Genomic DNA, 16107 nt, shown 5'->3' with positions numbered 1-16107 from the left:
CCATAAATGGACACCTCCCTTGGCAGCATTCTGACATCATTAGCATTTTATCACTTGCTTTTAAATAAAATATATTCAAATTAATGTTAATAGGAATGGGAGGGTGGCCCTGCAGATAAAGACTTCCTCTACTGTCTCTTGTATTTATTTGTCAAAAAAATGAAGATCCACCCACCCGTTTCCTCTTTAAGGTCCTGGAAGAACTTCTGATTGAAGATGAAAGCAACGCCACTAATTTCTTCTACCTTGGCTTCTGCAGTTGTATTTCTGTTTATAAAATTGGCAGTGATAGCTATAGCCAGCTTTCCACGAAACTCCTTTCTCCTAAAACCTGGTAAGAAAAGTAAATAATTAAAAACACTGGAAACTTCACATCAGACTTTGAGGCAGCATCAGTTGAAGGCAACTCAGTCTACTACAACACTTAAACAACATACAATCAGCACATTTTGTTTTTCCTCCAAAATCCCCTTGAATGCAAAAGTCTTTTCTCCCCAACCCCAGCTGCAAAAGTAGAGCTGTACCATATTCAAGATAGTCTCATTTAAAAACAAACAAACAAACAAAGACAGAGGTTAGGAGGAGAACTATGGGAAGAAGTTGAACGTGAGAAGTTAAGTACAAATAATGATTAAAAAAAAAAAAAAAAAAAAAAAACAGAAACAGTGAAGTAAATTTAGTGGGGGGAACATTTTTACACGCTAAATAACAAGTGTTTTTTTTGTTAGATGGGTGGTAAACAGCTTATGAAAAAACACACAACAAACCAGTAGTTAAAAACAGCAGAGAAAAAATAGAAACCTCTATAACAGTGCTTAGCTGCACATGCTACTAACTAATGGGGCTTTTCAAAGACTGAGGGTTGAAAAGTATTCAGTGCCTTAACTTTTATTTCTAATATGAGCAGTTCAATGTGAAATTATGTGCATTCTCACTCCATCCTAGTTATCTTCCCTTCCCAAAAATGCCTGCTAAGCAGTAATCTTGCAATTTCACATTCAGTTTTTTCCTCTGTATATTCTCCCTATCCTTAAGTAAATTGTGAAGTAGAGCAGGGGGTCCCTAGAGTATTTTTAGCCAATTGCAGATGGATTTTCAGAGAATATGTACATTTTCTAATAAGAAATCAACCAGCTATAAAATTTTCTCTTTGTGTTTTTTGGTAGGTTTTCGTTATTTCATTGGGATAAATTTACCATGAAAATACTGGCTTCTGTATGTAAATAGTCTTTAGTACACCAAATAGTATATTGTGTTTGGCAGACATAAGAATAAACAGACAAACTATGAAACTAACAAAAGAGAGAAGTGGTGTATTTGGTGACCTGAAACTAACATGGATATAATTAAAGCTACAAGGAAGGTACATAATTAGATAAACAGGTTTGTTCATGTGATAAAAGAGCAGCTTAACCAGTGTCTTACTAACAAAGACAGCTCAGGCAGTCCAAATTCTCAGCAATGGCTCAAGCTCATGGAGGACATGTTTTTTTTTTGTTGTTGTTTGTTTTTCCCTTACAGTAATTTGCAAATTGTTTCCAAAGTAGCTGCTTCTGAGGTTAAATCATCTTTACACAAGTCCAATACCTCTGATGCCTTCATTAAATACCCAGCTGTCACCTTTTGGTCTTTAGATCAAACATGTTGTAGAAATGTATGGCACAATAGTAAAGATAATACACTTTGTCAGCCCCCTTCAAGTTAAATCATCATGTAATTACTTAATATTGAAACAAGCCCAATGGCATCATGATATATTTTCAAGGCGATGCAGGTACAGAAAGTTCTGATGATCAGTAATGATATTTAGGTGATTATTCTGAAGATAAATAGAAGGTAGCACATTAAAAACTAGTTTTCACAGATATTGGTGTATTGAAAGGCAGACTGTTACTTTTCGTTCTCCTCTGACTTTCAGGTCTTCCAACGTACCCTACAAGAAAAAATCAGTATAGCTAGAAGCACACATTCACATACCCTCTAATGTGTTCCTGCGGCCATCTGCACCAATAACAACATCAAATTCATACTCCGACAAAGGGTGATCCACAGGGAGAAATTCAGCTCTCCAACCTATCTCTAGAAACATAAAGAATAATATTTATTCTTTCTTCAGGAGTACAGTAGAGAAGTGTTTTCAGAGTTTGAAGAATTGCCCTATTGAAAAAAAGCTATATAATATGCTTTAACAATTTGTAACATTTTGTTTGTTCTACACAAACATTTTGTTTGTTGTACACAAACATTTACAGAGAAATAGCATAGTATTTTAATGAAGTAATTAAAAAAAAATCTGTTGCTACTACTCCCTAAATTCTAATTGAGATTTTTCTTTATTTCTTAAAAAAAATAAAAAAAATCTGCATAAGATGGCTGATAAGACGCTGTGCTCCAGTGGGACTACATTGAATGTGAAAGCAAAATGAGGCCCTGAGAGCTTAATCCATTTTCAATAATTATATTATCAATCAAGAATTGTTTTTGCAAGAAGATACCCGAAAACCACACCAGACTCCCTACAAAGCCTCAAACACTTGCCAGAAGGCATAGTGCAAAACCTCAACTTTTCAAGCTGTATCGTATTTTAAGAATTATCATAGCACTGTCACAATTATACTTATCATGCCTACAATTGCATGTAGTAAACTTTGCTAAATAAGAAGGGCAAAAGGCTCCCATTTCTTTAAGTAGAATTCAACTATCTTGAGTGATTTCACGAGACGTGACATAAAAAGAAGTTACTGTGTACAGAATCACATTATGATAAACAATACTTTGATTTTCTTGATCTTCAGGAGGTTCCAGGACTTTCACAAATTCTAGATTCACATGAATTTCAACTCCTAAAATAAGTGCAACTTTGAAGAGGATAAGTTGAAGCTGTCGAATACCTGTAGACAGTGAGAAGCAAAGATGTATTTAATATATAAGCAAGCCCAGCTCATCAAGTTGATACTCATTGTTAAGAAAAGTATATAGCATTATTTCCTATATTGTGATGAATTCAAGTATAGAGATTGCCACAGGATGTTCTCTTCTGTCTCAGTTTCCTCTTCCAACACAGTCTCATAGGTAATAAAACACACTCCTGTGATTTTCATAAGCTTTTTTTGATTAGAGCTTGCCTTCTTAATGATATTTAAAGGATTTGCATACCCAATACATTGACCATTTTAAGACTGAAAATTTTTACAGCACATAAAAATATTTCCCTGTAAAATATCACACTTCTTTCCTCATTAGATTAAGGGATGCATCTATCTTTAACATACTAGAATGAATATCAAGATTCTTCATACAGTGGTAATAAAAACCTATTTTTTAGCTATTCCAGTCTAACAAGCTGCTCCATAAGATTGTCATTTGCCCAACTGCCATTTTGCTTGAGACTTTTTTTTTTTTTTACTTTAATGAGATTTTTTAAATAAAAATAATAATAATTAAAAAAAAACTTTTTTTCCTCCTCTTTTCTCAATGTGCATACATGTTTAAGGCAGATGAGCTTTCTGCCAAGTCATGAAAGTCTCCATTAATCTGATCTCTGTGCTCCTCTTATCTGAACAGGGTCCATGCCCTCAAATACTTACTGATGTGATCGATAGATCCTGCACAAAATTTCCCATAAAATTTCTTTGCTCCCAGTCCCCGGAGGTCATGGATTGTAAATGGCCAGAGATGCAACACATTGTTTCTTGAAAAAGTGTCCCGCTTCTCCACGACGACGACTTTGGCTCCAAGGAAGGCAAGTTCTATGGCAGTCCGCAAGCCACACGGGCCACCTCCAATAATTAAACACTATCAAAGAAAAGAGGGAGTTTTACACAAAGTTTAGTACTGATTTCCAAATAACTTCTAACTTATTTTATTGGTATGACTTGGTATTCAGTTGGACTCATGCTACCAAGAGTGTCCTCAAGTCAACTATTTAAATCAACAAACATCCAAATTTGTTCACTTGAGATGTGCAGACAGTTTATAAAAGAGGATAAACTGTTCTTTGTGGAGACAGAAGAACATCCAACAAAAAGATATAACAAACAACACTACAGAAAGACAAACACCTTTCAGCATCTGCTTGTACATTTCTAACTCAGATTTAGCATTTCAAAAGTGCTTGCAGTAAACAGGATTACACCTACATAAAAGGGAACGGAAATAAGTGATCTTGGTACAGGCTTTATTTTTTTTTTTCTAAGATGGAATTGGTGCATAATTACTAGAGTTGCTAGATAAACCAACAGTTTTATGGCATTATTTACTCTCTCCTTAGAGCGAGGGAGCATCCTGAATTTAAGAGCCTAGTTCAGCCACTGCTGTAAGGCAGGGCATGTCAAGAGGAGTCAGTAGACTTCACCAGAAGAGAAGAACTCAGCATGCCTTACTCCATTTCACACCGTGGATCCTTACCTTCAGGAAGATCATGTTTGTTTTAGGAGCTTAAATCTAAGTTTGGGCATCCTCAGAAGAACAACTCTTAAACTACTACAGAGAATTCTCACTTAAGTTTTAGCTGAGAACTGTAACTTTTCACTGATTAATAAGCAAGGGATTTCCAGAAAGCAACTAATTTAAATCCAAACATATCTAATATTTACATTTCACATGATCACTAAAAATTTACTAGAAACAGTCTTAGAAGATGGACAACACCTGCTCCCCCTACCCCACCCCACTCCCCATAAATCACACAGGCTACACAAAACCTACACCTATTCCAGTAACAGGCTTGGGCCAGGGAGAGACGAGGTGGGCACAAGCTAAGGGGTGAGCTCTGCCAACGAGGCTGAGCCGTGCTGCATTGCAAATCCGAGGCCGTTATCTCAGAGCACAGACATGCTTCTGTGTGCCCCGCACACAAAGCCAGACAGAGATGACAGTTTCCATGCAAGCACAGACTGTATCTTGAGGCTAGTTAGATACAAGTCTGGTTCCCATTACATTTCTTTCATAAAATAGGATAATTTATTTATATTGGTTTGTTCATTTGTTTTCAAGTTTAATAACTTAAAAAGTATGTGGTACTGACTTTTGTCCAAGCAAACTGTAAAAGCCTTGAATTAAAAATGTTTTTTAATTCAATAATGTAAAGAACTCAAGTTCCTGATGAAAGAAAAGCTTCTGCAAGGTGTTTTTTGTTGTGCTTTAAGCAAGTGTTTCGTTAACTAGTTATTTAGTAAGTCAAAGCTAGGTTGTCGCATTAGCCATGTCCTTCCTTCGCTTTCTTCCTCTTAAATAAGTGTATTTGATTCATAATTCCAGAAGACTTCTCACTGCATTCTAAGTAGTAAGGAAACATCAACAGATGCAATTACATAAAGGAAGAAAATAGAGTGCAGATGTTACCCTGACTGAAGAAGACGATTGCTGGTGGAGCCTGGGTAAGCTCCTTCTGAACATACTTGTGATTAACATGGGAACTTTGATTTCTGACAAGCGACTGCCTTCACAGCTACACAAACTTCCAGCAATGTTTAGCAAGCACTTGGAAACATTTTAAAAATAAAGACCATACATGGTTTGATAAGGGCTTTTTTTGACTTTTTTTTTTCCTTTCTTTCTTTCTTTTTTTTTTTTTTTTGGCCAACAAAGTGTTGTTTTACATATAAATAAATGCAACTTTTTTTCTTTAAAGCAGTCTTTTGAGATTTAATCATAGTGGATCTTGCCAAGTAATAAAACCCACACAGAAAGTATTGCTCGTTCCTCCTGGTAATCTACATCATGGTATGTTAAATTTTAAGGAGGATTCTGCCCTCTCCCCTCCTCCTATCATTATTGACAAAATACCTTCCTAACTGCCTAGAGACACTGTGAAAAATGGTTGTATATTTGCCATCACATCCATGGTTATCTACCATAAAAATCTTTATCTATATCTCAGAAGTATTTGTTCTTTATTAAGGATGCTTCCTGCTGATGTAGAGCTTACATTTGGCACTTTGTGATTCTTCTTGAAACTTGAGGTAGCCAGAAGAAAACTGTTGCAAAGGTAATGCCTACTGTGCTCGTGCACCTACCTTTATTGCATAGGGAAAAGGGCCATACCACCAGCCTGTCCCCGCCCTTCCTCCCCAGCTCTCCACTTGCAAATGAAGTCACAAGACAGAGAAACTGTCTTGTAACCAGCCTAGAATGAACCTTGAATAGCCTTGTATTTTCAGCTCCTGTTTCCCCAGTCTCCAGTTCGTCAGGGGCTGCTTTTGAAATTTAACTTTCTTGCAATTTAACACAGAGCAACCTCCTTCCTGACAAGTGACATCATGTAAGCAAGTCTGGAATGATCAATCCTGACATCTAACAAACACAATGAAACAAATGCCAACAGTTTCTTGACATTCCTACCACCATTTGCAGGTCAGCTGTCTTTTAATGGTGCCAGATCACCTCCTAAAAAGGCAAAGGTTAACTTGACTTTTCAAACTGTCTTCTGCAAATTAATCAGAGTAACAGTGGCTGAAGGGAACTGATGAGGAGCTTTTGTATATTTCATGTTCATACTGGAAACAAAGAGAGAAAGACTTCTATCGATTATAGGGCTTCTTTTCCCAAATGAGATCACAACCAGACTTCCTTGACCTGCCTGAAAAATCAGTATCACATTGGACGTTAAATACTGCTTTACTACTGAGAGTACGTCATGTAGTACAAGGTAACAGTAGTGGCAGAAGACCTGTATACTATGAAGTTTCAGTGAGAAGTGTTGATTTTCTGCTTGCAAATGTATGGAAATACTCCCTGACAAATGAGAAGCTTCATTAAATTTAGTATCTTCCCCAAGAACAGGGCTTACATTAGAATACAAGAGCAGGTGAAGGTACAGAAAGAATAAATGAGAAGGGAGAAAACAACATGGTTACCCATGATGCAACAGATTAAAGCACTGATTTAAAAAAATGGCTAGTTTCCTCCTGTATGAAAATAATGTATCCTTGGCACATAATTCTCTCAAAGATTTGATAAATGCTTAAAATATTGAACACAGCCCCTAGAAGAGGAAATGCATGCACTGAGAAAGGGAGCCAGCTGTGACAAAGACCCCTGCTTTGCTGCAGCCCAGCATTGTGCCCAGGGGTTCCCAGCCCAAGGTAGGAAAGTTGGGCACCACACACCCTGCGTGAATGCGGCAGCGGCTCCCCCTGTTCAGTCACCCCAGCACTTTGTCCGCAGCAGGAGCCAGGTAGAGTTATGTGTATTGGATTCCCTGCACCAGCCGTCTAGTCCAGGCACGCAGTAGCTGTCTGTGTGGAGCAGACTGCCCATAAGCACTAACTCCTGAAGGCAACCATCAACACGATTGCTTTTCATTACAATTTATTGTAAGCTAAACTCACCTACACTTCTTACAAATATCCTGGGTATAAATTATACAGACTACTGATATGACAAATGCAACAATGAACACTTTACGATTATGATATGAATTATCAAACCAGCACGCCCATTTACTTATGAGTTAATTTTCTGCTAGAGCATTTCTAGAATATCAGTTACAAAATTCCCTCTGAAGAGCTCTAATACAAATTTATAGGACAGTAACAGCTGCCTGGTGACAAACTTAGGCCTATTTCATTTTAAAATTATAAATTTTAAGTAAGCCATGGAAATTCTTGTATTTGAGAATAAAACACTAGTAAGCACATTTACTTTATAAAACTTGACTACATAAGCCACTGAGTTTCTATAGTACTGTTAAGAAGTGCTGCACTTTTCTGTAAAGCATAAAGCATGGATTGTTTTCCAGGCTCAATTAAAAGATACCAGAAAGTTTCCCATATAATATAAACATGTACAGGATGTGCTAAGTCTCAAGTTTGATTCTCCTCAAAGAAGGTCAGTCTGACAATTAGGGATGCTGCTTGCTCTCTGTCAGTGTATTTTAGGATGACAGTACCTGGAAAGCCTCCAATAGATGTTTCAACACTGTAAGAGCACGTAGTGCTGAGCCTGACGACAGCACGAGTTACCTCTTCAAAGACAGAATGACTTGTGTGCCAGGCACAGGTTTTTAGTATGATCTCCCATATATTACATACAAAATAATGACTTCGGAAATGGAAGGGGAGGAAAGGGGAAGAGAAAGGATGAGGAGTAAGGGCCTCTTGCAGCCCCTCCCATCCCCCACTACTAAATCCTCAGCCTGAGAATCCAGGCACCTATATCCCATTCTGGAAAAACCATATGCAGCTCAACAGCTGAGAATTTGCAGAATGCCTCGCTCCATTGGTTTTCACGCAGTAAAGCAAGCTTAAAGAAACAACAGAGATTTTGAGGGAAAGGAGGGAGAGAGCAAGAATAGTAATGTTATGCTCAAAAACAAAAACTGCACCAACACTTCAGAGTGAGCTATCCAGTCACAAAAATCTCCCCCACATCAATCTACATAGTTCACAGCCAAGGAATCTACCAGTTGGTAGCAGTATGTGGGTGGGGGAACACAACCAAACAGTATCTCTTTGCACAGTAAAGAACAGACAGGACCCATTGTAGCTCAATACATTACATTCCTATTGTCCAACTCCAAATCCCTCATTCCTCTCCTGCCTGAGGTACCCAAACATTAAATTAGTGTTTCATTATAACCCCTCTCCCACCCTTCCCGAACGTATTCCTGAGAAGAAGATGGAAGTTACAGTCACCCCAGGAACTCGGGGATCTTCTCATTTCTGCCTTTCAGCTGGTCAGAGGTGAAAAAGGGGAGATTAATTTGGGCCTGAGTTCATCTGCAGCTTGATAGACACAGAGAGTCCTTTTGTTCCAAGGCATACCAGTCAGAAGCACCACTTCCACTCTTCAGTAGAAATGTACACATATGCTAGCAAGAAACTAGTGATAATCTTCCACCTAAATTATTTAACTTCTTTTAACATATCTGTAGTATTTACCCAAATCACCATTTGGAAAGCAAAACCTGTAGGAAAGACCTTGCTGCTAGAAATGGGCACCAAGGGGGGCCTTTCCCCACATACCTTGAAGCTGCTGGCTGGTGCCACAGGTGCCCCCAGCAGCCATGGCCCCCACACAGTGGATGGAGGCTCTGCCTGTGCCCCAGTGGGGTCTCAGGTGCGTTCATTGCTGCCGAGAGCAGGTCTGGGACCTCACGTGGCCTCAGCCTTCTTGCAACATCAAAGGTGCCAGGGATGCATCAAGGATTACTTTGACTGACTCCCCAGGATTACATGCTACATGGATTTGAGCAAGTGTTTATTGATGGGCTAAATGGGATGCAACACAAGATAGCCATGAAATTTAATGAAACAACACATTTTCTGGATCAGCAATGACTGTTTCCTTGGAAAGGCTCCAAAGAAAAACAGCTGCATAAGCATCTAAGGCGGTCAGCTACGAGAAGCTGCATCAGGGAGCTCTCTCCACCACAATGCTTTTCACTTCATCCCCTTCACTAGATAGGAAAATGCTTCAGGCAAAAATAGGCCTGCTCAGTAGGACATTCCTGACTTAAAGTTCATCTCACATAAATTTGTTGGCAGCCACTGGATACAAAAGTGCAGTCAAACACACCCCGAATCTACTGAATAGTCAACAGTTTTTAAAATTTGAGACATTATAATTCAAGTCACTTAAAATTTTATGTGCCACTTCAGACAACATTAAGAGTCAAGAACTAAAGCTTTATGAAAAACAAACAGGTTAAGCTCACTTAGGTATGATGCATATAGGCACGATGTGTTTTGTCAGTCTAAACCATTGAGCCTAGTCTCACTGCGGCCCCGGTCAACCAAAGCATTTAAAAATGTGGTTGCTCCTCTAAATTCAACAACCCTATTCAGTTACTCACTGCTTCTCTAGACAAAGACCCCCAGACAAAATGCTTGCCATCTCCCTTTTTACATGCCAGCCCAGACACCAGCACCAGCAAAGGCCATGCTGCTGTAGAAGCTCAGGTACCAGGTGCATTACAGCGATGCAAGTGTGGAGCTCTCAGCAGTCCCATGCCCTGCATTGCCTGATATGCTTGCACTCGTTGCCTGTTGCCCAACTTGTGGAACACTGCCATACCTATACAACTGGTTTTACTAAAAGGCAACAGAACATAAATAACCCTATCAATAACAGCAATGATAACTGTAGATAAAGATGACTGATTTGGAATGTGTAGATTGGACTAGATATATAGCATATAGTCCTATACATAGACGATAGAAGATGACAGCGCAAAGATAAAATAATAATTTTTTTTTTTTTTTGAGAAACAGGACGGATATCAACCCCCAAATTTCTGTGATTTACAGATCTATACTACATGCAAACATTAAAGAAAAAAAAAATCACTCTTCCATCAAAGTAAATGGGGAGAAGAAATATAGGAGCTAATTATACCTGCCCTACAAAAATTAACATTAACCTTACTAATGTTATAAGGAGCTCATAAAACATAGCATGATAGAGGAAAATATGCTTTTAAAGACTTTTTCATTTGACAAAAATAATATTTAGTTACATGTACTTTAATGGCAGGTCCTAATTTTCCAAAGGGTTATGTGAGCACTATATTTAAATGCACTACAGATATTTCCAAAATCTACCTTAAAATACTGTTAAGACTAGCTGGATCTTGTTGAACAGACATTTTTGGACACCACAGAAATACCACTGTTGGGGAAGTTCAAAGGCAGCTGGGAACAGCAAGGCTTGTGCACCTCTGATTGCAACCAACCGCAGCAACAAAACCCTGGCCCGGCCCAGGAAGCCCAATGTGACTATCCATTTCTGCTTTCGATCCCCCCAGTATTTTATTCTCTGTACCCTCAGCTGAGCACTTCAGAAATACACAGTTTTGTCTACTCCTGCCAAAAGCACTTGTATCAGTCAGTAACTGGCAAAAAATGGAGATGCTGCTATCTTTTCCCTTAAAAGACTGTGATGTGGATTGGAAGCTACCTGATCAAGGCTGATATGGGCAGAGCTCTTTCCCTCAGCGCTGAACCCTGCAGTTGCTTCACTTGGACATGGTGCAGCCAAGGGATCACAGGAACTACCTTTATTGCTCAACTTTCTTCTTTGGACAAAATGCCAGACATGAAACATTAGAACATTTATTGCATTCATTTGGCTCATCTTTACTAGGATTTTTGAAAGATAAGCTTCTGCATGGAAAAAAAAAAAAAAAAAAAAAAAAACAAGAACACATGCCTTAATTTTTCCTGGACGAATTCAGATATGCTTGTCCATCCACCCTGTCTCTAGGATATATGTACTAATATTAGATTTTTGCATAAAAACCTTTTCATAGTTTGAAATTAAAATAATGGCATGAAAGACATCTGAAACTTATAGCCTGCTATGCAACACACTACTGAGAGTCTACATGCATTCAGTTTACTGGAATTTCAAAAGTTGCTTCACTGATGCATCACTGATGCATCAAAATAAAACAAAGTGACAGGACTTTGTTTTATGGAGCTATTCTGAAGAGCTCTCTCAGGAGGCCTTGGTTGTATTTAAGTATGTTGACTTTATCTCAGAGCTTTTATAACAATTTACCAAAAAAAAAAATAAAAAACAAACACAGCTGTTGACATGACACAAAAAATTATCTCTAGAAACTTTCACTTCCCCACCAAGACACTTAGAGTTTCTGAAGAAAACCTGCATTATCACCTGAAAAGAAACCTTATACTGTTTTTAATAAAAGGATTACACACCAGAAGTCAGGCAAGTGTTTTGATCCAAAAATCTCCTCAGATTTTTGCACAAAATAAACCCCTAACATCCTTTGGAATTAAGAGTGTATTTGCTGTTTTCTCACCTGTATTTCTCTGTAATCAAAATAGGGGGAAAGAGGAAAAAAATAAAAAGAGGAAGAGGTGGCTTTCCTTTCTTTTCTGGCAACTTTGGCTAGTTGCTTAAACAATCAAAATGAAAACAAGATAAACCTTGCAGAAAGAACATCTGACTATCCTGGACATGAATACAGTTCACAGCACTTACGTACCTTGCCATTTTTGTAGGTTTATGCCTGTAACACTAAGATAATACTTTATGGCTATCTTTAAAAACATCAGAAAAAAATATGAATCCAGAAACAGAGAACAGAACACAGATAAGAAGTGGAGGCACCAACAGCTTCACTCGTGTGCACAGCAAAGACTTCAACAGAGACCAACACTTTGAGAACTGCAAGCCTTGTGAGCACAGATGCTAGTGAGATTGACAGCAAAAGAACAAAATGAATGCTCTACATGGTTTCTGAGTTGGGACTTAATGAACCGTACTGACCAGCCACTAGACCCAGAGGAATGGACTTCTCATGCTTGATGGCATCCAAAGCATGCACACAAGTTGGTCAGCAATCATGTAGCTTTGCTGCAGAATGAAGTTGGCAATATACTTGCAAAAAGACAAGCAAAAAGACAAACGCTACAGTCTCATTTGTCTACAGAACTGAAATATTACACTGAACCTATCTATATGTATGAATTTTTAACTAAACAACAACTGCAACAATCTATGAAATCAGCTAAGCTTCAGCTTCAAAAATGGCTTTTTGATGCAAGTGGTAAGCCAAGTTATTTCACAGAATATTTTGAAATATGTTCTAGAATTCATTTTTATATTAGGCAAGTTATTAACCAAAACCCGATTAGGATACGGCTTTCAGAAGACAGGAATGGGTAAATAAGCTCACAAATGAACCATTAGGTCTGGGTCAGAATCCACATTTGCATTTATTTACTTATTTTTAAAAGGATGAATCATTTAATTCCACCATTCCTAACTTTCCTACGCAGAATGACTGTACAGCACTGCATGGCAGCTCCAGGCAAGCACAAAACCTAAAGCTCTAAAAGTAGCCAGCAATTCTGGGTTGCTGGATTCTATTTTCTTTCAAGTCATCGTCATGCAGTCTTCAAAGACCTTCATTTTCCAGTGCTAGTACTCACAGCCACTTAATTAGTGAAGCTAAATACTGCTTTAACCGGTCACTTGCACATACCAATTTATCATAGGTAGACAATGCTTTTATTTTTTACATTTTTATTTACAATTTGTAAACACTAAGAACTGATCACCACCAGCAATGCTTAGCACTATCTTATCTGATGGTGTCAACAAGGCAGATGGACTGGAACAGTTTGCGGAATTAGAAAATGCATCCTTACCGTAACAACTTTTAGGAGAGTTTCCAATAGCACAGAACATTGACAGCACTCACACAGAAGCTACTAATCTCCCTGGTGGCAGGATATACACCACAAAAATTAGATTTTGCCACCCCTAGTTCTTATTTCCAGAACGTCTTTAGCTGAAACCAAAGGCCCATAACAGGGCTTATTACTGAAGGAAGGAGCCTTGAAATATAAAATATCAAAAAGGTGAAAAAATATGAACAGGTATAGGCCTTGAAGCAAGGGGTAGAGTTGAAGACATGACACTTGGCAGCAAATGGCACCTCATGAGGTACAAAAGTCTGTTTTACACCAGCAGACAGTGCCAACAGAAGGGGGATCAACACGCAGAGCAGACTGGTGTTTGTTTACATGGCTACTTATTAATAACTGTTTTCACACTCGAGCCCAGGTGATGTGCAGACAGCAGCACCTGCCTGACCAGCACTGGCTTTGCTTGTTCCGCCACTCCTGGTGCTGCCTGGCCATGGCCTGCCTGCACCAGCCACCACGACCCTGCCATCACAACAGCCCGCACTTGTTGGGAAAGGCTTCCCGACATCCGCAGCTATTTCCCATCCCACTGCAAACAGATTAACAAACCAAAAATGACCTGCGAGAAACGCCTTTGCCTTCTACCCAGCACTCTCTGATCAGCGTAACTTGTCATGAATGGTTTGGGTGTGGAGCCCTGGGCAGGAAGTTCACTGCCATCCCCTGGCATGTTTTCTAATCTCAGCTCTGTTTCCCACGGGGTGCTGTTTTTTCTGCACTGTAAATCCAGTAGGGGTGGCAGGGAGCACAGGTGGGAAGGACAGTGAATACTGCCCACAGAGGGGAACATTTGCTGTTGCACAGGTCCTTTTAGAGCTGCTCTCGTAACCCATTCAGAGAGGCAGTGGAAGTCAGCAGCGTGACACTAATTCCAAGTGTGGCATAACCACGTTTCCTTCTAAATTTGGATCTTAGTCAAATGAACAAATCCAGAGAGTGATACAACATGAGCCAGGCAGTATCTCTTGGTCGGTTTCTTTGGCAGAAACAGGCATGACCTTGGGAAATACAAACTGTTCTCCAGTACTGAAATAGGAGCAGCAAACGTCCATGGCAAAACCCAAGTTTTGCAAAACCAATCCAAATTGATCTAGAAGCATTAGCTGGACTATTAGAGAAGGTGAGCCACGTAATACTTCGGTTGTGCCCTAAGTAACTGTAGCAGCATGCTTCGGGTCTTCTTTAACACAGGTAAGTGAAGGTAGCTACACTTCTCCCCAGGCCATGTCCTCTAAGCTCGAACTGTTCCTGCTCTGGTTTATCTGCCTCTTGCCTACAACACGTACTCCAAATTGGGCAAAATATTTTAGCTGGGGGTTGACCTGCACCACCTAGACAGGAAGGAAACCAGCCTAGCTCCTGACATGCCACTGGAACCCAAGGTCAGCTCTCGGTGCGTTGGCACTACCCGACGGACCTGCCTCGATGTGGTATTGTAAGCGGCAGGTCCTTTTCTGTCCCATACACCCACCTTTAGCTGGCTGTTCCCTTCCTTTCCTAGTAGGGTCAGAGTTCTACAGTGGCTTTTAGAAATTGCACCCACCTGATCACAGATAATTTCAACTTTTCAAACTCTTAAAATTCTGATCCTGCCTTTCAAAACACCTACAGCTCATTCCAGCTTGGTCACATCAGCACCCCCTCAATCCAGCACCAAAATTTTTATTAAGTAGGACTAATACCAGTCAACAACAGGAATCACTGAAATGATCCTTAATGCATTTCCCCCGTCTGGCAGCAAACTCTTGCTAGCACTGGTGTAAAACTGGTTCTCTGAACAGACATGGGAACCTCAGAAAGGACCTGAACCGCAGGAGACAGGAAATTGCTTTATTGTCTGAGATCTGGGTTTTAGCAGCCAAGTGTTTAATCACTTCTTGGTAGCAAAAGTTATGCATTTCCTCACTTATCGGTACACAAACATTGCCAGAGCAGAGCTGGAAGTGTTGCTAACAACAAACCCGTAACAACCAAATCTGGCACCCGAGGCCCTCTCTGGAGCCAGGAGTTTCTGGATCCTGACCCAGTGTGGAGGGGCTTGGGGGGCTGCATGGGAGCACCCCTCGCCCGGCACACAGTCCTGCACACACGGCGCAGCTGTTTCACACATGCAGATCCAAAAGCACTACAAAGCCCCAGCTGTGGGAGCACGGCCTGCCATCCTGCCATAACCTTTTGTTTCATTCAAACTTAATTAAGCCACTTGCGGTGACAACAGCCGTGCTTTATGTGAAAGTAACTGGGTGCCACTCCCAGTGGGAATCTTTACAAAATATCTAGGGAATCAGGTCAGGGTGGGACAGTTCCCTGCCGTCAATTCCTTGCAAAACCATTAGCAAGCAACAGAGGAATAGCATGCTGCTGTTAAGGAACATATGTAAAGCTACTGCTATCCTGCAAGCAAAAAATCTTTAAATTCCCAAATGCCTGAAAAAAATCTTATTTAGGCTGTCTGACTATGTTACTTTGGCCAGGGTTCACTGTTTTTCATAACTGATTAAGCTGAAAAAACGTTTGTGGAAGTGTCTGTAGGATAATACAAATAAAGTGATTTCATTACCAAATCACATGCCAAACATTTGTCTTTGCTGACGCAATTTGGCCCAATCTGACAGTTTAAAACACTGCTCAAAGAGTCAAATATTTTGGTTTGTTTTCAAAGAACGCTGTCTGCTGTGTCCTGTCATCATCCGAACTTCCCTGTCCCCTCTCTAAAAATCCTCAGAGAAACAAAGAATGTGTAGACAGAGTTCAACAACTGTGATTTCGCTGCACAGCCAAAGGTGGTTTTCTGATTTTAAGCCCCACCTCAAATCAATCTTCCTTACCTCTGTTGTGGTTTAACCTGGCTGGCAGCTAAACACCACACAGCCGTTCGCTCACCCTCCCCCTCCCTCTCTGGGATGGGGGAGAGAAACGGAAAAAA

At 39.8% G+C, this 16107-nt stretch overlaps 1 protein-coding gene across 6 annotated transcripts in view; it reads right to left on the bottom strand.

Annotated features, from left to right (window-relative positions):
- Window positions 1–16107, bottom strand: part of MICAL2 (microtubule associated monooxygenase, calponin and LIM domain containing 2) — a 125828-nt gene that overhangs the window by 80399 nt on the left and 29322 nt on the right. For all 6 annotated transcript variants that reach the window (XM_035327476.1, XM_035327477.1, XM_035327478.1 and 3 more), the window contains exons 4-7: window positions 3588–3795; window positions 2775–2891; window positions 1978–2079; window positions 176–331 (exon numbers count right to left, since the gene is read on the bottom strand). In XM_035327476.1, the coding sequence (XP_035183367.1) occupies window positions 176–331; window positions 1978–2079; window positions 2775–2891; window positions 3588–3795 (583 nt within the window). The remainder of the gene's footprint in view (window positions 1–175; window positions 332–1977; window positions 2080–2774; window positions 2892–3587; window positions 3796–16107) is intronic.

This window comes from Oxyura jamaicensis, chromosome 5, assembly GCF_011077185.1.
Source record: "Oxyura jamaicensis isolate SHBP4307 breed ruddy duck chromosome 5, BPBGC_Ojam_1.0, whole genome shotgun sequence".
In the NCBI taxonomy this organism is placed as follows: Eukaryota; Metazoa; Chordata; class Aves; order Anseriformes; family Anatidae; genus Oxyura; species Oxyura jamaicensis.
This window is presented reverse-complemented; position numbering and strand designations above follow the sequence as displayed.